Source organism: Coregonus clupeaformis, chromosome 7, assembly GCF_020615455.1.
Source record: "Coregonus clupeaformis isolate EN_2021a chromosome 7, ASM2061545v1, whole genome shotgun sequence".
Taxonomy (NCBI): domain Eukaryota; kingdom Metazoa; phylum Chordata; class Actinopteri; order Salmoniformes; family Salmonidae; genus Coregonus; species Coregonus clupeaformis.
The window spans coordinates 45439785-45462706 of NC_059198.1; the positions used below are offsets into that span (position 1 = coordinate 45439785).

Below are 22922 nucleotides of genomic sequence, written 5' to 3' on the forward strand. Positions count from 1 at the left end.
TGTAAAAGTCCTGTATGTGTACGTACCACGGTAGTGAATAAGGAATCCCTGGCTGAGAATAAAGGAGGAGTCGTCAGGGTCACTCTGGAACTGAATAGTGACCTCAGAACCACCTGACACGACCTGGAAACGTTCTCGTGACCCCAGGTACTGGCCGATCACATGGGACATGAGGTCGTGACCATCGAATATGGTGAGAATGTCGTTGTGACGGATATTCAAACTTTGAGAGAGACAAAATACATGAAGAGAGGAAAACAACTTATACTTTAATAACAATGTCACTTCAAATGGAATCATAAAATGTCATCATAAAATGTATCTTCTCACAATCATTGTCATTTCTAATCCTTACGATAAAAACTTCACTGGAAGCATCACATTTTTTTTTTTTATGTCCATCAGTCACCCATTATAATCAATGAGACGCCACGGAAGCAGCATTCAGTGAGACGGCGAAACGCAAGGCTCACATTGTTCAACCTTCGTTTTATGTTTTAAATATATTCCTTACAAAACATGCACGTTTCTGAAACATAAACATGCTTATTTTGAGTTCTACCTCCATCATATACACTACCGGTCAAAAGTTTTAGCACCCCTACTCATTCAAGGGTTTTTCTTTATTTTTACTATTTTCTACATTGTAGAATAATTTGAGATTCTTCAAATAGCCACCCTTTGCTTTGATGACAGCTTTGCACAATCTTGGCATTCTCTCAACCAGCTTCACGAGGTAGTCACCTGGAATGCATTTCAATTAACGGGTGTGACTTGTTAAAAGTTAATTTGTGGAATTTCTTTCCTTCTTAATGCGTTTGAGCCAATCAGTTGTGTTGTAACAAGGTTGGGGGGGGGTATACAGAAGATAGCTCTATTTGTTAAAAGGCCAAGTCTATATTATGGCAAGAACAGCTCAAATAAGCAAAGAGAAACGACAGTCCATCATTACTTTAAGACAAGGTCAGTCAATACGGAACATTTCAAGAACTTTGAAAGTTTCTTTAAGTACTGTAGCAAAAACCATCAAGCTCTATGATGAAACTGGCTCTCATGAGGACCGCCAAAGGAATGGAAGACCCAGAGTTACCTCTGCTGCAGAGGATAAGTTACCAGCCTCAGAAATTGCAGCCCAAATAAATGCTTCAGAGACTTCAAGTAACAGACACATCTCAACATCAACTGTTCAGAGGAGACTGCGTGAATCAGGCCTTCATGGTCGAATTGCTACTAATAAACCACTACTAAATGACACCAATAATAAGAAGAGACTTGCTTGGGCCAAGAAACACGAGTAATGGACATTAGACCGGTGGAAATGTGTCCTTTGGTCTGGAGTCCAAATTTGAGATTTTTGGTTCCAACCGCTGTGTCTTTATGAGACGCGGTGTGGGTGAACGGATGATCTCCACATGTGTATTTCCCACCGTAAAGCATGGAGGAGGAGGTGTTATGGTGTGGGGGTGCTTTGCTGGTGACACTGTCAGTGATTTATTTAGAATTCAAGGCACACTTATCCAGCATGGCTACCACAGCATTCTGCAGCGATTCGCCATCCCATCTGGTTTGGGCTTAGTGGGACTATCATATGTTTTTCAACAGGACAATGACCCAACACACCTGCATGTCTTAAAGTATTGATGGACTGTCGTTTCTCTTTGCTTATTTGAGCTGTTCTTGCCATAATATGGACTTGGTCTTTTACCAAATAGAGCTATCTTCTGTATACCCCCCCAACCTTGTCACAACACAACTGATTGGCTCAAACGCATAAAGAAGGAAAGAAATTCCACAAATTTACTTTTAACAAGTCACACCCGTTAATTGAAATACATTCCAGGTGACTACCTCATGAAGCTGGTTGAGAGAATGCCAAGAGTGTGAAAAAGCTGTCAACAAAGCAAAGGGTGGCTATTTGAAGAATCTCAAATATAAAATATATTTTGATTTGTTTAACACTTTTTCCATATGTGTTATTTCATAGTTTTGATGTCTTAACTATTATTCTACAATGTAGAAAATAGAAAAAATAAAGAAAAACCCTTGAATGAGTAGGTGTTCTAAAACTTTTGACCGGTAGTTTACCTCTGGTGTAGTGGTAAAAAAACTATGCAAAGGGAGCGCTCACGTTATGCAGTGAGGTTTCAGAGGCAAAAGAAGAAGGAGAACAATTCCCTCTCCCAAATGCTCCAACCACAGCTTCAAAAACCAAAATGATGCCTGTTCAGTGTTGGTGAGGCCAAACTCACATCTGGATGTCCAGTTCGATGCGCTTCTCCTCATTGCCATGGATCTGCCACACACAGTCCTGCCCCTTGGAGTAGCTCTGTGGCCAATCAGGGGACAGAACAGTGCTGGAGGGATCAGTCAACTCTCCCCCACACAAAGCTGAGAGGGGGGTGGGGGAGAGAGAGTGGGAGTTAGGGGCGGAAGATAGAAAGCAAGATAGAGGGAGGGAAGAGAGGGAGTGAGGTAGTGGCACAGGGACAAAAAGTAATTGTAACATTACTTGTATTATTGTCTTTAGTTTTTAGTTTAGTGAATGAAAGTCCTCTGTAGCTCAATTGGTAGAGCATGGCGCTTGTAACGCCAGGGTAGTGGGTTCGATCCCCGGGACCACCCAAATTTAAAAATGTATGCACGCATGACTGTAAGTCGCTTTGGATAAAAGTGTCTGCTAAATGGCATATTATTATTATTATTATTATTACAAACAAATTATCATAATGTAATGGTAGTTTTCAATAGTATTACCTTTACACACAGGCTCGCTCTCATTCCAGTGTGGATCGCTTGGGTCCACACACTCAATGACCCCGGAGCCCTGCTCCATGACAAAGCCTGTGGAGCAGGAGAAGGTGACTGTGGTGCCCAACGGAAAGGTGATGTCACTGCTGCTGAAATTCCCATGGGGCAAGTAGGGCTCATAACAGTGTTCCCCGTCAAAAGCTGAGAGAAAGCGAGAGAGAGAGAGAGAGAGAGAGAGAGAGAGAGATAAAATAGTCTGCACGTGTGAATATGAGGAGAGAAAGATAAAGTCGGATAAAGCATAATGTAAGATTAACTGAAGTAGGGCTGACCCCATTTAGTCGACTGGTCGATTTTTTTGGTCGATAGGCTGTTGGTCGACCGAGATTTCTTTAGTCAAGCAGTCGCAATGTTTTGTTTTTATTCATGGCGCACAACATACCTGTCTGATTCACACCTGTCTCAGTGGACTAATCCAATGCGGAGGCCACGGGGTTGGCACAGTCCATCACTCTACGACATGTGATACTGAAATTGTATATGGTTATAGGATGTAAAAAATTATGGTGCATCACTAATAAATCAAATATTATTTTATAAGAAATGCGCTTTCTCCCGCTTTGGATATGGTCGCTGTCTGTGGTTCTGAAACAATCATCAGTGTGCCGTAGAATTGGCACCTTATTATGCTATGTGCATAATAGCAAAATTAACCAGCATGTTAGGGACTTAGGAAAATTGTAATTGGCTCAGAACAGGGAAGCACGGCTAGCCCTTGGATGTACACAGAGAGCTAATATGAATAATATGCAGTTCAAAACAATTATTTGATCCCCTGCTGATTTTGTATGTTTGCCCACTGACAAAGAAATGATCAGTCTATAATTTTAATGGTAGGTTTATTTGAACAGTGAGAGACAGAATAACAACAAATAAATCCAGAAAAACGCATGTAAGAAATGATTTACTTTTTTCCCTCACTGTATGCGGTAGTTGTGGAGTAGGGGCCTAAGGGCACACAGTGTGTTGTGAAATCTGTGAATGTATTGTAATGTTTAAAAAATTGTATAAACTGCCTTAAATTTTCCTGGACCCCAGGAACAGTAGCTGCTGCTAAGGCAGCCCTATTCGGACGGGACTCGTTTTTCAGGGGGTGGTCGGGTAATGTAATTATGTGCACAAGCACAAAACACCATATCTGTAATTTTAGTCCGGTCCGAATCTGCCATGTCAGTATATTGTACATGGCAGGAGAGTAATTCCAGCCAGAATAAGCTACTTTTTTTTGGTGAACTGATAATACTAGTCCCGTGCGAATTGACATCCCTGTGTTTCAAGTCCAGGCTCTGGCTGGGCCACTCAAGGACATTCAGAGACTTGTCCCGAAGCAACTCCTGCCTTGTCTTGCCTGTGTGCTTAGGGTCATTGTCCTGTTGGAAGGTGAACCTTCGCCCCAGTCTGAGATCCTGAGCTCTCTGGAGCAGGTTTTCATCAAGGATCTCTCTGTACCTTGCTCCGTTCATCTTTCTCTCGATCCTGACTAGTCTCCCAGTCCCTGCAGCTGAAAAACAAACCCACAGTATGATGCTGCCACCACCATGCTTCACCGTAGGGATGGTGCCAGGTTTCTTCCAGACGTGACACTTGGCATTCAGGCCAGAGTTCAATCTTGTTTCTCATGGTCTGAGAGTCCTTTAGGTGCCTTTTGGCAAACTCCAAGCGGGCTGTCATGTGCCTTTTACTGAGGAGTGGCTTCCGTCTGGCCACTCTACCATAAAGGCCTGATTGGTGGAGTGCTGCAGAGATGGTTGTCCTACTGAAAGGTTCTCCCAACTCTACAGAGGAACTCTGGAGCTCTGTCAGAGTGACCATTGGGTACTTCTTCCATTTAAGAATGATGGAGGCCACTGTGTTCTTGGGGACCTTCAATGCTGCAGAAATGTTTTGGTACCCTTCCCCAGATCTGTGCCTTGACACAATCCTGTCTCGGAGCTCTACAGACAATTCATTTTGACGTCATGGCTTTGTCTTTTCTCTGACATGCACTGTCAACTGTGGGACCTTATATAGACAGGTGTGTGCCTTTCCAAATCATGTCCAATCAATTGAATTTACCACAGGTGGACTCCAATCAAGTTGTAGAAACATCAAGGATGATCAATGTAAACAGGATGCACCTGAGCTCAATTTCGAGTCATAGCAAAGGGTCTGAATACTTATGTAAATAAGGTATTTCAGTTTTTTATTTTTTTATTTTTAATAAATCTTCACAAATTTCTAAAAACCTGTTTTCACTTTGTCATTATGGGTTATTGTGTGTAGAGTGATGAGGATTCGTTTTTAGAATAAGGCTGTAATGTAACAAAATGTGGAAAAAGTCAAGGGGTCTGAAAACTTTCAGAATGCACTGTATGAAGGGCCTACATGTATCAACTTTCAGTGAATGCTTTTGTTCATATGTTTTGTGCGTATGAATTGAATATTGCCAAATGCATCGGTAAAAAATATTGTGCCTATTTAATTTAACCCTTGCTGTTAATAGATCGCAAATCAGCATACAATTTACCTAAACGTTTGTAAATGATAAGTTCACTTTCGGATCCCATAGCCTTAAAATGCATCTCAAGTGCAAGTGCACTGTTTAGCTCACATCTGAAGGCTGGGGGGCATTTAGGACGTCTACTGCGGATCGCTAAAATATCCTAATGATTATGATCACATTCCTCAATTCAGATATTATGGCGACACTATACCAAATAGGGTTTCGTATGGTTTAGAAACTTGGGAACCAAGCTCCAGTTATCAGTGTAGCACTGTTATTGCCTGGACGTGAAATATCTTCACGCCTACAAAAAAAACTCCATGCTTCCATCATAACTGTCAATTTATTGGAAATCGTCCTCTGGAATAACGGACATTCTGGGGTAATAATTACATAACCAATGTTCTCTAGTAATACTAGTCCCGTGCGAATAGGGCTTAGCCTAATTGCCTAAGAAAACTGAGGAGATCGCAAACCCCAACTTAATTAGATTTATAATCAATAGCATAACTGTTAAATGTGCTTGGCTTTATAAATCAACCATATACAGTACCAGTCAAAAGTTTGGACACACCTACTCATTCCAGGGTTTTTCTTTATTTTTACTATTTTCTACATTGTAGAATAATAGTGAAGACATCACAACTATGGAATAACACATATGGAATCATGTAGTAACCAAAAAAGTGTTAAACAAATCAAAATATATGTTATATTTTAGATTCTTCAAAGTAGCCACCCTTTGCCTTGATGACAGCTTTGCAGACTCTTGGCATTCTCTTAACCAGCTTCATGAGAAATTATTTTCCATCAGTCTTGAAGGAGTTCCTACATATGCTGCTTTTCCTTCACTCTGTGGTCCAACTCATCCCAAACCATCTCAATTGGGTTGAGGTCGGGTGATTGTGGAGGCCAGGTCATCTGATGCAGCACTCCATCACTCTCCTTGGTCAAATAGCCCTTACACAGCCTGGAGGTGTGTTGGGTCATTGTCCTGTTGAAAACAAATGATAGTCCCACTAAGCGCAAACCAGATGGGATGGCATATGGCTGCAGAATGATGTGGTAGCCATGCTGGTTAAGTGTGCCTTGAATTCTAAATAAATCACAGACAGTGTCACCAGCAAAGCACTCCCACACCTTCTCCTCCATTCTTCATGGTGAGAAACACACATGCAGAGATTTTCCGTTCACCTACTCTGCATCTCACAAAGATACATCGGTTGGAACCAAAAACCTCAAATTTGGACTCCAGACCAAAGGACACATTTCCACTGGTCTAATGTCCATTACTCGTGTTTCTTGGCCCAAGCAAGTCTCTTCTTCTTATTGGTGTCCTTTTGTAGTGGTTTCTTGGCAGCAGTCTCCTCTGAACAGTTGATGTTGAGATGTGTTTGTTACTTGAACTCTGTGAAGCATTTATTTGGGCTGTAATCTGAGGTGCAGTTAACTCTGCAGCAGAGGTCACTCTGGGTCTTCCATTCCTGTGGCGGTCCTCATGAGAGCCAGTTTCATCATAGCGTTTGATGGTTTTTGCGACTGCACTTGCTTGAAGAAACTTTCAAAGTTCTTGAAATTTTCCGTATTGACTGACCTTCATGTCTGAAAGTAATGATGGACTGTCATTTCTCTTTGCTTATTTGAGCTGTTCTTGCCATAATATGGACTTGGTCTTTTACCAAATAGGGCTATCTTCTGTATACCAACCCTACCTTGTCACAACAGAACTGATTGGCTCAAACGCATTAAGAAGGAAATAAATGTAACACTTTTTTGGTTACTACATGATTCCATATGTGTTATTTCATAGTTTTGATGTATTGAATATAGCTGTGTGTACTGATGCTGGGAGCATTTTAAGGTCTCACCCTCATAGCGCAGAGCTAGCAGTAGAGGGATGGAAGAGGAGTCGGCCATGAGCTCCAGGTAGAGTATGGAGCCCTCGCTCACGATGCCACGCTCTGGAACGTCGTCCAGGTCTGAGTCAAAGATCAGCGGAGCCACAGAGTTGTTTCCGCTGCGCACAATCAGCCTGACAAAGAGGGAGAAGAAAGGATGGAGGGGAAGAAAGAAGAGTAGAGAGGTGGAAGGTGGGGAGAAAGGGGGGAATGGAGGGCAGAGGAAGAATAGCGGGTAGGAAGGAAGGATAGTAGAAAGGAAGGAAAGAAGGGAAAAAGAAGAGGGATGGGAGAGAGGTTATTCCTTCAAGACGTTTAACCATGGTATTTGTATTTTTATTTATTATGGATCCCCATTAGCTGCTACCAATGCCACTACTCTACTACCACATACAGTGAGGGAAAAAAGTATTTGATCCCCTGCTAATTTTGTAAGTTTGCCCACTGACAAAAAAATGATCAGTCTATAATTTTAATGGTAGGTTTATTTGAACAGTGAGAGACAGAATAACTAAAAAAAAAATCCTGAAAAACGCATGTCAAAAATGTTATAAATTGATTTGCATTTTAATGAGGGAAATAAGTATTTGACCCCCTCTCAATCAGAAAGATTTCTGGCTCCCAGGTGTCTTTTATACAGGTAACGAGCTTAAATTAGGAGCACACTCTTAAAGGGAGTGCTCCTAATCTCAGCTTGTTACCTGTTTAAAAGACATCTGTCCACAGAAGCAATCAATCAATCAGATTCCAAACTCTCCACCATGGCCAAGACCAAAGAGCTCTCCAAGGATGTCAGGGACAAGATTGTAGACCTACACAAGGCTGGAATGGGCTACAAGACCATCGCCAAGCAGCTTGATGAGAAGGTGACAACAGTTGGTGCGATTATTCGCAAATGGAAGAAACACAAAATAACTGTCAATCTCCCTCGGCCTGGGGCTCCATGCAAGATCTCACCTCGTGGAGTTGCAATGATAATGAGAACGGTGAGGAATCAGCCCAGAACTACCCGGGAGGATCTTGTCAATGATCTCAAGGCAGCTGGGACCATAGTCACCAAGACAACAATTGGTAACACACTACGGCGTGAAGGACTGAAATCCTGCAGCGCCCGCAAGGTCCCCCTGCTCAAGAAAGCACATATACAGTGGGGAAAAAAGTATTTAGTCAGCCAATTGTGCAAGTTCTCCCACTTTAAAAGATGAGAGAGGCCTGTAATTTTCATCATAGGTACACGTCAACTATGACAGACAAATTCAGAAAAAAAATTCAGAAAATCACATTGTAGGATTTTTTATGAATTTATTTGCAAATTATGGTGGAAAATATGTATTTGGTCACCTACAAACAAGCAAGAATTCTGGCTCTCACAGACCTGTATCTTCTTCTTTAAGAGGCTCCTCTGTCCTCCACTCGTTACCTGTATTAATGGCACCTGTTTGAACTTGTTATCAGTATAAAATACACCTGTCCACAACCTCAAACAGTCACACTCCAAACTCCACTATGGCCAAGACCAAAGAGCTGTCAAAGGACACCAGAAACAAAATTGTAGACCTGCACCAGGCTGGGAAGACTGAATCTGCAATAGGTAAGCAGCTTGGTTTGAAGAAATCAACTGTGGGAGCAATTATTAGGAAATGGAAGACATACAAGACCACTGATAATCTCCCTCGATCTGGGGCTCCACGCAAGATCTCACCCCGTGGGGTCAAAATGATCACAAGAACGGTGAGCAAAAATCCCAGAACCACACGGGGGGGGGGGACCTAGTGAATGACCTGCAGAGAGCTGGGACCAAAGTAACAAAGCCTACCATCAGTAACACACTACGCCACAAGGGACTCAATTCCTGCAGTGCCAGACGTGTCCCCCTGCTTAAACCAGTACATGTCCAGGCCCATCTGAAGTTTGCTAGAGTGCATTTGGATGATCCAGAAGAGGATTGGGAGAATGTCATATGGTCAGATGAAACAAAAATATAACTTTTTGGTAAAAACTCAACTCGTTGTGTTTGGAGGACAAAGAATGCTGAGTTGCATCCAAAGAACACCATACCTACTGTGAAGCATGGGGGTGGAAACATCATGCTTTGGGGCTGTTTTTCTGCAAAGGGACCAGGACGACTGATCCGTGTAAAGGAAAGAATGAATGGGGCCATGTATCGTGAGATTTTGAGTGAAAACCTCCTTCCATCAGCAAGGGCATTGAAGATGAAACCTGGCTGGGTCTTTCAGCATGACAATGATCCCAAACACACCGCCCGGGCAACAAAGGAGTGGCTTCGTAAGAAGCATTTCAAGGTCCTGGAGTGGCCTAGCCAGTCTCCAGATCTCAACCCCATAGAAAATCTTTGGAGGGAGTTGAAAGTCTGTGTTGCCCAGCGACAGCCCGAAAACATCACTGCTCTAGAGGAGATCTGCATGGAGGAATGGGCCAAAATACCAGCAACAGTGTGTGAAAACCTTGTGAAGACTTACAGAAAACGTTTTGTTATTGACCAAATACTTATTTTCCACCATAATTTGCAAATAAATTCATTAAAAATTCTACAATGTGATTTTCTGGATTTTTTTCTTCTCATTTTGTCTGTCATAGTTGACGTGTACCTATGATGAAAATTACAGGCCTCTCTCATCTTTTTAAGTGGGAGAACTTGCACAATTGGTGGCTGACTAAATACTTTTTTTCCCCACTGTATATGCCCGTCTGAAGTTTTCCAATTAACATCTGAATGATTCAGAGGAGAACTGGGTGAACGTGTTGTGGTCAGATGAGACCAAAATGAAGCTCTTTGGCATCAACTCAACTCGCCGTGTTTGGAGGAGGAGGAATGCTGCCTATGACCCCAAGAACACCATCCCCACCTTCAAACATGGAGGTGGAAACATTATGCTTTGGGGGTGTTTTTCTGCTAAGGGGACAGGACAACTTCGTGGATGGATATTCCAGCATGACAATGACCCAAAACACACGGCCAAGGCAACAAAGGAATGGCTCAAGAAGAAGCACATTAAGGTCCTGGAGTGGCCTAGCCAGTCTCCAGACCTTAATCCCATAGAAAATCTGTGGAGGGAGCTGAAGGTTCGAGTTGCCAAACGTCAGGTTCGAAACCTTAATGACTTGGAGAAAATCTGCAAAGAGCCTTATAACCATCCCGGAAGTTTGAATAGCAATGGTCGAGGATTTTAGCAGCGCGTGTACAACAGTCGATATGTTGATAGAACTTCGGCAGCTTAGTCCTCAAATTTGCTTTGTTAAAATCCCTGGCTACAATAAATGCAGCCTCAGGATATGTGGTTTCCAGTTTGCATAAAGTCCAGTGAAGTTCTTTGAGGGCCGTTGTGGTATCGGCTTGAGGGGGGATATACTTGGCCGTGATTATAACCGAAGAAAATTATCTTGGGAGATAATACTGTCGGCATTTGATATTGAGGTATTCTAGGTCGGGTGAACAGAAGGACTTGAGTTCCTGTACAGTATGTTACTACAACTACAACATGAGTCGTTAATCATGAAACACACACCTCCGCCCTTCTGCTTCCCGGAGAGATATTTATTCCTTTCTGCGCGATGAACTGAGAACCCATCTGGCTGGACCAATTTCGACAGAATATCCCCAGAGAGCCATGTTTCCATGAAACAAAGTATGTTACAGGCCTTGATGTCTCTCTGGAAAGAAATCCTTGCCCGGAGGTCGTCAAGCTTGATAACCAGAGACTGAACATTAGCGAGTAGTATACTTGGAAGTGGTGGGTTGTGTGCGAACCAGCAGGCCGCTCCGAGTGCTTCTCCTCTGCCGGCAATGTTTTGGGTCAGCAGCTGGAATCAGTTCAATTGCCCTGGGGAGAGCAAACAAAGTATCTGCTTCAGGAAAGTCGTATTCCTGGTCGTAATGCTGGGGAGTTACCGCCGCTCTGATATCCAATAGTTTTTCCCTGTATGTAATGATACAAAACACTTTCTGAGCTAATAATGTAAAATATTATACATAAAAAAACAAAATACCGCAAAGTTTCCTAAGAGCTAGTCGCGAGGCCGCCATCCTCGTCGGTGCCAGTTAGTGCGCCCTTCCATATAAGTGTGCTGAAAAGCTGTTGTTAATTTGTTTACTGTGAAATAGCATTGTATCTAGTCAAACACCATTTTTTTCCAAAAGTTTACTAAGGGTTGGTAACAGGCTGATTGGTCGGCTGTTTGAGCCAGTAAAGGGTGCTTTGCTATTCTTGGGTAGCGGAATGCCAATTAGCATAATACAAAAATTTATGTAGCATCCGAACGGTTTGACCTATATCCCCCTCTATGAAAGATGACTCTCATGAGACTCTAATGAACACTATGGTGTTCTCCGTTTTGCTCTACGACCCCCACAAGCATCACAGGACTCTTCTGAAGTCGGTACACCTGATCTGCCAACTTCTGTCTGTAGCGTCCAAACACTAATATGAACCCTCTATGAAAAGGTGAGTCTTTCACAAACACGTACTTGTCGGTTGTTTTGCTCTAGGATGCCCATACACCTCACAAGACTAGTAGGAAGGTAGCCGGGTACCAGTTTAATGTGGGCTATTTTTAGCACTTTTCTGGGATTCTTGATTGTTTTATTGCTTTACTGGTAGGCTTATCAGAGGTAGACATGATTACGGCATACAATAGCTGTAGGATTGACAGAGCCATTGAGGGGCGTTAAGAGGGACATAAATTAGGTCACTCAAATTATGACTGACACTGCACATTTGCAGCAGCACTACGATAACTCAGCGACACAATAGTAGGGATTATCTGAGCAGGGCTTAGGTCACTGATAAGTCATTGTCTCAACGCAGCCTTGAAATGTGTGGACAGGGTCCAGGAGCCTAGATGATTTGGATGGACTACGTCATTCCTGCAGAGCATTTTCTGTTTCCAAAAGGTGTCAAAGTTATCTATAAAAGCTATGGCAACAGCTCTACAGTAGTCTTGCTGAATCTTTCACAGCCGTGGCCGAGCGATGGTACCTGGCCTGAAATAATTGGCCGCTTTTTGGAATCTTTCAGAGCTAGAATCAGTTCTTCAAAATCAATTTTCAGCAGTTCCGAGCTAGCCCTCCTAATGTAATTTGACCCAACATGGACTACGACAGCATGGTAGGAAGCAGCCTTGTGTATATATAAGAGGACAGAGATATATAGCGTGTTGCTCTCGTTGTCGATAGACTGTATATTGACAACCAAATGTTCCGTTACACAAAGACTACTCCATGGCTATTCTGAAAGTTCTAATAGAGGAGTCGAATAATGGAACACCCAATACTAGCCATGGTCGGGATTGTAATAATAAAGCACATTTATAGTATTCATAGTATTTTATAAAGGGATAAGACGGTATTACAAGAAATGATAACAAGCCAAATAATACATCTTCAAATACAACTAATTAGAACAGAAGTACTCAATCAAAATAGTGGAGATAAAAACATAGCAAACAGAAGACATAGAAGGCACAGTATGTGGGTATGTGTGGATGTATTGTGATGGAAGGTGTGGTGTGGTTTTTGTGTTTGGAAAAGTGTGGTGTTAAATTAGTGAGAAAGGAAATGGTTGCATATCCCAGAACCAACGTGTGTCTGTGAGCAGGGGTTGTGAGAGAGAACTTTCAATTTTGTTCAGATGAGGGATATACATTTTAAAATAAAGTATACATCTAATCAAAAACATTTTATTGTCCTATCATGGTGGAACAATCCCCAACCCTATATACTAGACACCCACCTGAGTGACCCATAGACCAAAGTCCCCATCTGTTTTATGGCCCTGCTGTGAGTTGCCTATATTTTTTTTTGCAGCCAAAACAAAAATAAATGCGGTCAAAGACCTACTTGAGCAGCACCGCCCCCTCAAGATTCTGAGCCTGCCTGGCAGGGTTGGTCCTACAAAGCCAGAGCCCCCTGATGGGAGAGCATAATATACAAGGAAATTCTCAAAGCTGCTAATGAGAACCTTGACGACCTTGTACCTAGCCGGTTGGGATTCCGGTGGGGTAACCCCACCCAGGTAGTGGCAATGCTGGCAACACTGGCTGCAGTAACCTATGGGGAGGGGGTCACACTTGGACAATCAGAGAGGGGGTATATTATTGTGGCCCTGGTGGCACAAAATAATCAAAGGTCTGACTGCACGGAGATGCTTGGGGAAAATGCTTACAACGGGGGACCAGAGTGTTTGTGTCTCAGGGGAAGAGGGTGGATCTGATCTCCATCACCTAGGACTTGACATAGGTTAACCAAATCTCACATTGTTATCAATTTTTGCTCAATCTTGCATGCTTTCTCAAACAGCTGTAACTGTATATGCATTCGTAAATCAGGTTGTTTCTTGAGTTGGGCTCTGGGATGTAACAAACGTTGAGCATCTGATCTTATGGTTGATTGTGGAGGAAAGGGGTTGAGTGTGTTAGAGTGTGTGTGTTTGTGTGTGTGTGTGTGTGTGTTTATCCGTTGCAAGGGGGTAAGGATGTTAGGGAGAATAAAGAATGAACCACAATAATTGTTTGCTAAAATAATATTTGATGACAAAAATTTAATGTAATACAATGTCAATATGGGTTATAGGTAACTGCCTACATTATTACGCATATTAATTGATAATGATGGAAATTAAGATATGCAAGATAGATCATTTTAAATAGCTACAGTGGGGAGAACAAGTATTTGATACACTGCCGATTTTGCAGGTTTTCCTACTGACAAAGCATGTAGAGGTCTGTAATTTTTATCATAGGTACACTTCAACTGTGAGAGACGGAATCTAAAACAAAAATCCAGAGAATCACATTGTATGATTTTTAAGTAATTCATTTGCATTTTATTGCATGACATAAGTATTTGATCACCTTCCAACCAGTAAGAATTCCGGCTCTCACAGACATGTTACTTTTTCTTTAAGAAGCCCTCCTGTTCTCCACTCATTACCTGTATTAACTGCACCTGTTTGAACTCGTTACCTGTATAAAAAGACACCTGTCCACACACTCAATCAAACAGACTCCAACCTCTCCACAATGGCCAAGAACAGAGAGCTGTGTAAGGACATCAGGGATAAAATTGTAGACCTGCACAAGGCTGGGATGGGCTACAGGACAATAGGCAAGCAGCTTGGTGAGAAGGCAACAACTGTTGGCACAAATATTAAAAAATGGAAGACGTTCAAGATGACGGTCAATCACCCTCGGTCTGGGGCTCCATGCAAGATCTCACCTCGTGGGGCATCAATGATCATGAGGAAGGTGAGGGAACAGCCCAGAACTACACGGCAGGACCTGGTCAATGACCTGAAGAGAGACTGGGACCACAGTCTCAAAGAAAACCATTAGTAACACACTACGCCGTCATTGATTAAAATCCTGCAGCGCACACAAGGTCCCCCTGCTCAAGAGGAGGAATGGGAGAAGGTCATGTGGTCTGATTAGACAAAAATAGAGCTTTTTGGTCTAAACTCCACTCGCCGTGTTTGGAGGAAGAAGAAGGATGAGTACAATCCAAAGAACACCATCCCAACCGTGAAGCATGGAGGTGGAAACATCATTCTTTGGGGATGCTTTTCTGCAAAGGGGACAGGACGACTGCACCGTATTGAGGGGAGGATGGATGGGGCCATGTATCGCGAGATCTTGGCCAACAACCTTCTTCCCTCAGTAAGAGCATTGAAGATGGGTCGTGGCTGGGTCTTCCAGCATGACAATGACCCGAAACACACAGCCAGGGCAACTTAGGAGTGGCTCTGTCAGAAGCATCTCAAGGTCCTGGAGTGGCCTAGCCAGTCTCCAGACCTGAACCCAATAGAAAATCTTTGGAGGGAGCTGAAAGTCCGTATTGCCCAGCGACAGCCCCGAAACCTGAAGGATCTGGAGAAGGTCTGTATGGAGGAGTGGGCCAAAATCCCTGCTGCAGTGTGTGCAATCCTTGTCAAGACCTACAGGAAACGTATGATCTCTGTAATTGCAAACAAAGGTTTCTGTACCAAATATTAAATATTAACTTTTCTGATGTATCAAATACTTATGTCATGCAATAAAATGCAAATTAATGACTTAAAAATCATACAATGTGATTTTCTGGATTTTTGTTTTAGATTCCGTCTCTCACAGTTGAAGTGTACCTATGATAAAAATTACAGACCTCTACATGCTTTGTAAGTAGGAAAACCTGCAAAATCGGCAGTGCATCAGATACTTGTTCTCCCTACTGTATATATATATATATATTTATTTATTTATTTGAGGTGAGAGCACTGGAAATGCTTTTGGCACTGTGTGCTGTTTTCGATGGATGGGTCCTGGCCTCTCGGGAGCCTAGGGATCCGGGGGGACGGGGGTGGTATGCCGATCACTGGGATGACGGCCCAACTTGGGATGAGGAGGGGCTTTAGCGGGGGGAATAGTGGAGAAAAATTGGAGGGTTACTTAGTAGCAATGCAAATACCATGGTACAGCTACAGTTGAAGCCAAATACATTTAAACTCAGTTTTCACAATTCCTGACATTTAATCCTAGTAAAAATTCCCTGTCTTAGGTCAGTTAGGATCTTCACTCAATTAGTATTTGGTAGCATTGCCTTTAAATTGTTTAACTTGGGTCAAACGTTTCGGGTAGCTGTCGTATCGCGTCAAATGCTGGTGCTCATTGCTGTCAAACAAAGGAGTCCGCTCATACTGAACCTTTGATCATAAGATTATTCATATCACAAGCTTTCAGCATGAGTTACAGGTGTCATGAGACCCGGAGAGCAGTGTCCTCGAATTGTAATGGCTGCTCTAACTTCTTCTTCGTCCAGCATATACTTATAAACAATGCAAAAAGATGGGTTGCTCCCTCTGCTGTCCAATCACCTGTCTCCCCTGGGGCGTCACCCCACAAATGGCTACTTTTGAACTAAGATAAACATTCTTTCTTTGTTCCTCTAGAATCGTCATAATCTTCATACACGACATAGCCTTCCACAAGATTCCCACAATAAATTGGGTGAATTTTGGCCCATTCCTCCTGACAGAGCTGGTGTAACTGTGTCAGATTTGTAGACCTTCTTGCTCTCACACGCTTTTTCAGTTCTGCCTACACATTTTCTATAGTATTGAGGTCAGGATTTGTGATGGCCACTCCAATACCTTGACTTTGGTGTCCTTAAGCCATTTTGCCACAACTTTGGAAGTATGTTTGGGGTCATTGTCCATTTGGAAGACCCATTTGCGACCAAGCTTTAACTTCCCGACTGATGTCTTGAGATGTTGCTTCAATATAGCCACATAATTTTTCTTCCTCATGATGCCATCTATTTTGTGAAATGCACCAGTCCCTCCTGCAGCAAAGCACCCCCACAGCATGATGCTGCAACCCCCGTGCTTCACGGTTGGGATGGTGTTCTTTAGTTTGCAAGCACCCCCTTTTTCCTCCAAACATATCGATGGTCATTATGGGCAAACAGTTCTATTTTTGTTTCATCAGACCAGAGGACATTTCTCCAAAAAGTACGATCTTTGTCCCCATGTGCAGTTGCAAACCGTAGTCTTTTTTATGGCGGTTTTGGAGCAGTGGCTTCTTACTTGCTGAGCGGCCTTTCAGGTTATGTTGATATAGGACTCGTTTTACTGTGGATATAGATACTTTTGTACCTGTTTCCTCCAGCATCTTCACAAGGTCCTTTGCTGTTGTTCTGGGATGTATTTGCACTTTTCACACCAGAGTACGTTCATCTCTAGGAGACAGAATGCGTCTCCTTCCTGAGCGGTATGACAGCTGCGTGGTCCCATGGTGTTTATACTTGCATGCTATTGTTTGTACAGATAAACATGGTACCTTCAGGCATTTGGAAATTGCTTTCAAGGATGAATCAGACTTGTGGAGGTCTACACATTTTTTTTCTGAGGTCTTGGCTGATTTCTTTAGATTTTGCCATGATGTCAAGCAAAGAGGCACTGAGTTTAAAAGTAAGCCTTGAAATACATCCACAGGTACACCTCCAATTGACTCAAAGTATGTCAATTAGCCTATCAGAAGCTTCTAAAGCCATGACATCATTTTCTGGAATTTTCGAAGCTGTTTAAAGGCACAGTCAATTTCTGACCTACTGGAATTGTGATACAATGAATTATAAGTGAAATAATCTGTCTGTAAACAATTGTTGGAAAAATGACTTGTGTCATGCACAAAGTAGATGTCCTAACCGACTTGCCAAAACTATAGTTTGTTAACAAGAAATTTGTGGAGTGGTTGAAAAACGAGTTTTAATGACTCCAACCTAAGTGTATGTAAACTTCCGACTTCAACTGTATATGGACACTCAAATCACTATGGTATTTTTTATTGGTAAATTTACAAACAAATATAATGATGAATAGATTTGAAACTTGTATCTCATTATGGTATGTGGTAAAATAAGTATAGCCAGTTATAATTGTAATGGCTTAGCAGATAACAAAAGAAGAACAATATTTACATGGCTCAAAGAGAAGGAATGTCATATGTATTGTTTACAGGAAACTCATTCAACAATTCTAGATGAAGTTGTGTGGAAAAAGGAATGGGAGGGCGAAATATACTTCTCCCATGGGCAAAGAAACTCAAAAGGGGTGATATTAATTAACAGTAATTTCGATCCGAATGTGCAAATTGTCCAAACAGATCCGCAAAAGGTAGGTGGATTATGTTAAATATGTTATTGGACCATAAACAGATTTGGCTCATTAACCTTTACGGACCAAATAATGATGATCCACACTTCTTTGACAATATATATAATAAATGATCAACCCTGCAAGCAATACAAGACTCTATTGTTATGGTGGAAGATTATAATACTCTTTTAAATAGCTCAATGGACCGTAGAGGAAATCACACTACAAACTATCACCCTCATGCTCTTAAGGAAATCGTGAATGTCATGGATACATTAGAACTAGTAGATATATGGAGGCTTAAATATGCTGATCTAGTGAGATATACATGGCAGACAGAAATTATTAAATATTAAAGCATTAAACCTATCACTAAAAGCTTCAGTCATACAAAAGTTATACTTCAATCCGAACTGGTTCTCTAGCAAATTAGTAAGATTGTCTCACCCAATGTTCAAGAATGGCCTTTTCTCCTTTATTCAGGTTACAGCCACTCACTTTCGGTTATTTGAAAAGGAAATCATCTACCAAATATCACTATTTCTAAAACAAGCCATAGAAAGTTGGTTGCAACTTCAATTTAATCCTCCAGAAACGACAGAACAAATAATGCAACAAATATTGTGGTTAAACTCAAATATACTAATTGATTTAAAAAAAATATTTTTTGAAAAAATGTTTAAAAAAGGCATAATCTTCGTAAATTATATCATAGGTAGGACTAGTGGAGTTACAGTGCTATGAAAAAGTATTTGCCCCCTTTCTAATTTTCTCTACTTTTGCATATTTGTGATACTGAATGTTATCAGATCTTCAACCAAAACCTAATATTAGATAAAGTGAACATAAGTGAACAAATAACAACAATTACATATTTATTTCATAAACAAAGTTATGTAACACCCAATTCCCCTGTGTGAAAAAGTAATTGCCCCCTTACACTCAATAACTGCTTGTGCCACCTTTAGCTGCAATGACTCCAACCAAATGCTTCCTGTAGTTGTTGATCAGTCTCTCAAGTCGCTGTGGAGGAATTTTGGCCCATTCGTCCATGCAGAACTGCTTTAACTCAGTGACGTGTGGGTTTTCAAGCATGAACTGCTCGTTTCAAGTCCTGCCACAACATCTCAATTGGATTAGGTCTGGACTTTGACTAGCCCATTCCAAAACTTCCAATTTGTTGCTTTTTAGCAATTTTCATGTAGACTTGATTGTGTGTTTTGGCTCATTGTCTTGCTGCATGACCCAGCTGCGCTTCAGCTTCAGCTCACAGACGGATGGTCTGATTTTCTCCTGTAAAATTCTCTGATACAGAGCAGAATTCATGGTTCCTTCCATTAAGGCAAGTCGTCCAGGTCCTGAGGCAGCAAAGCATCCCCAAACCATCACACCACCACCACGCTTGACCTTTGGTTAACCTTTGGTAGCTTAGTAGTTAAGAGCGTAGTGGCAGTAACCGAAAGGTCGCTGGTTCTAATCCCCGAGCCGACTAGGTGAAACATCTGTCGATGTGCCCTTGAGCAAGGCACTTAACCCTAATTGCTCCTGTAAGTTGTTCTGGATAAGAGCGTCTGCTAAATGACTAAAATGTAAATGTAATGTTTTACTGTGGAATGCAGTGTTTTGGTTTTCGCCAGGCATAATGGGACCCATCTCGTCCAAAAAGTTGGCTCAAGTTTGCCAAAAAGCACCTGGATGATCATCAAGACTCTTGGAAGAACGTTCTATGGACAGATGATTCAAAAGTATAACTTTTTGGACGACATGGTTCCAGTAATGCCTGGCGAAAACCAAACTCTGCATTCCACAGTAAGAACATCATACCAAAGGTCAAGCATGGTGGTGGTGGTGTGATGGTTTGGGGATGCTTTGCTGCCTCAGGACCTGGAAGACTTGCCTTAATAGAAGGAACCATGAATTCTGCTCTGTATCAGAGAATTATACAGGAGAATGTCAGACCATCCGTCTGTGAGCTTTGTAGACCTCCACAAGTCTGGTTCATCCTTGGGATCCATTTTCAAACGCCTGAAGGTACCACGTTCATCTGTACAAACAATAGTACGCAAGTATAAACACCATGGGACCACGCAGCAGTCATACCGCTCAGGAAGGAGACACATTCTGTCTCCTAGAGATGAACGTACTTTGGTGCGAAAAGTGCAAATCAATCGCAGAACAACAGCAAAGGACCTTGTGAAGATGCTGGAGGAAACAGGTACAAAAGTATCTATATCCACAGTAAAACGAGTCCTATATCGACATAACCTGAAAGGCCACTCAGCAAGGAAGAAGCCACTGCTCCAAAACCGCCATAAAAAAGACTATGGTTTGCATCTGCACATGGGGACAAAGATCGTACTTTTTTGAGAAATGTCCTCTGGTCTGATGAAACAAAAATAATGACCATCGTTATGTTTGGAGGAAAAAGGGGCTTGCTTGCAAGCTGAAGAACAACATCCCAACCGTGAAGCACGGGGGTGGCAGCATCATGCTGTGGGGGTGCTTTGCTGCAGGAGGGACTGGTGCACATGAGAAAGGAAAATGATGTGGCTATATTGAAGCAACATCTCAGACATCAGTCAGGAAGTTAAAGCTTGGTCGCAAATTGGTCTTCCAAGCATACTTCCAAAGTTGTGGCAAAATGGCTTAAGGACAACAAAGTCAAGGTATTGGAGTGGCCATCACAAAGCCCTGACCTCAATACTATAGAACATTTGTGGGCTGAAAAAGTGTGCGAGAGCAAGAAGGCCTACAAACCTGACTCAGTTACACCAGCTCTGTCAGGAGGAATGGGCCAAAATTCACCCAACTTATTGTGGGAAGCTTGTGGAAGGCTACCCGAAACGTTTGACCCAAGTTAAACAATTTAAAGGCAATGCTAACAAATACTAATTGAGTGTATGTAAACTTCTGTCCCACTGGGAATGTGATGAAATAAATAAAAGCTGAAATAAATAATTCTCTACTATTATTCTGACATTTCACATTCTTAAAATAAAGTGGTGATCCTAACTGACCTAAGACAGGGAATTTTTACTAGGATTAAATGTCAGGAATTGTGAAAAACTGAGTTTAAATGTATTTGGCATAAGGTGTATGTAAACGTCCGAGTTTAACTGTATATGTATGTGTACATGTATGTATGTTTGTATGTATATGTATTTGCGAGAGAAAAAAAACATATGGGGGATTGGAAGTGATGCAGACAATTACATTGATGGAAGTTACAATCTATCTGCAATATTAAAGCTGATCTACCCCCTAAAAAAAAATAGAAAAAAAGAGAAAAAGAAAAGGAAGCAGCCTTGTAATGTCCTGTACTCATGCTCTGGGATAGCACAGGGTTTTTGCCCCGGGAACCAAGATGTTTCTCACCATAGAGCTGCCGATGATCACAGCTGGTGAAATGGCTGAGGAGGTCCGGACTTTCTTTCGCCCAGACACCCTCATGGTCCAATGAAGGGGGGAGCTCTGAAGATCTGAACCCGAGGTAAAAGCCACCAGAGAGGGAGACAGAAGATAGGACGAAGACGCAGGTACCTCCGGATCTGATCTCGAAGTGGAAGCCCCCAGGGATGAAGGCGCCGGAACCTCTGGATCCAGGGCGGTGAAGCTGTTTGAAATATGTATCCGGGCTTCCCACCGCCAAGGAGGCCCCTATTGCCAAAGGCTGCTGCTTTCAAGTTCCACGGCGAGTGACGTGCCTCCATGGCTGCTTGGTAGGATCAAGAATAGGAACATCCACTAAGTCATCCAGAAGCATCCTACTAAATCCAATCTCCAGGGAAGGTGGCGACCGCTTCAGGGAGGAATCCCTGCAGGGCACCGGCCAGTCGTCTGTGGAGAGATGACACGGCGGCAACACTCCCACCAACACAGCTCCTGTAGCGCTGAAAATGTTTGTTAGCGACCTCTATTTGAAACTACAGGCTTCTGTGTCTCTCTTCTTGAAAGAATTTACTAAAAGTTTGCTATGAGCTTCAGTGGGTTCGCAAACACAGCCCTAACCCCGCCTCCCGAAACAAGCACAGCCATTGAAATGGCAAACACACCAGTCACACACCAGTACGGCAAACAGAGAGAAAGCAGAGGCCTTGCTCTCTGTATGGATCTTGGCTGCACATACACTGTTCGAGCGGGAGATGACCAACTCGCAAGATGGTGCTGTAGAAACAAGCAGTAAATTGCGGGCAGTGAGCCAAAACACCGGTCAACAAGGTCTTGACTCTCTGTGATCAATAAATACACTGTGGCATTCTTATAGTTGGAGTGTTAACTTGAATATAATCTTGGTTAACCCAGAACTAAAGTTTTGGTCAGATGCTCGATTAAGTTCTGGGTCCATACATGTTAAGAGAAGAGATAGAATGAGGATCGGAACTGGAACCAAGAGCTCCACCCTCTTTGCAAGTTACAGGCATGTCCAAACCACTGGAACAAATGCTGCTCATTATCTCACTCATCCCGTTGTATCATGACAGATCTATGGTACCATTTATGTTTATGTAGTCTGTCCACAAGAGAGTAACTCTAATAGAGCTTATTTACACAGGGTATTTGAACGTATTTTATACATCTTGCACTGATTTCAAACAACCCTGCTGAGAAAAAACAGCATAGACCAGCATACATTTCAAGCTGGTCCATGCTGGTTTATGCTGGTCCATGCTGGTCTTTAACTGGTCAGTGCTGGTCAGAGGCTGGTCAAGCTGGTCTGACCAGCATGGTCTAGCTGGTCAAGCTGGTCTGACCAGCATGGTCTAGCTCAGGGATGGGCAACTTTGATGGGGGTGGGGGCCACAAAAAAGTGGCGTACGCACATCCATACCCACACATGCAGTCAACTGATTTGTGCAGTTAGACTACTTAACTCTCTTAACTAAATGCATTATACCAGTAGCAAGGGCCGGCCCTAAGCAAGAATTTACTGGCCCCCGTCTTGACGGCGGAGAGAAAATGTAAGTTTTAAAGTACATTTCTGGCAATTCTACACATTTTGCCATGGGGCATAGAGAAATGTTGCAGTTTTAAAGCAGGTTTTCTGCAATTCTAAACATTTTGCCATGGGCAGAGAGAATATTGTATAAC

The 22922-nt window shown here is 42.4% G+C and overlaps 1 protein-coding gene across 2 annotated transcripts in view; it reads right to left on the bottom strand.

Annotated features, from left to right (window-relative positions):
* Positions 1 to 22922, bottom strand: part of LOC121569800 (seizure protein 6 homolog) — a 107126-nt gene that overhangs the window by 35176 nt on the left and 49028 nt on the right. For both annotated transcript variants that reach the window (XM_041881005.2, XM_041881004.2), the window contains exons 9-12: positions 7159 to 7322; positions 2755 to 2949; positions 2250 to 2388; positions 27 to 223 (exon numbers count right to left, since the gene is read on the bottom strand). In XM_041881005.2, coding sequence (XP_041736939.1) covers positions 27 to 223; positions 2250 to 2388; positions 2755 to 2949; positions 7159 to 7322 — 695 coding nt within the window. The remainder of the gene's footprint in view (positions 1 to 26; positions 224 to 2249; positions 2389 to 2754; positions 2950 to 7158; positions 7323 to 22922) is intronic.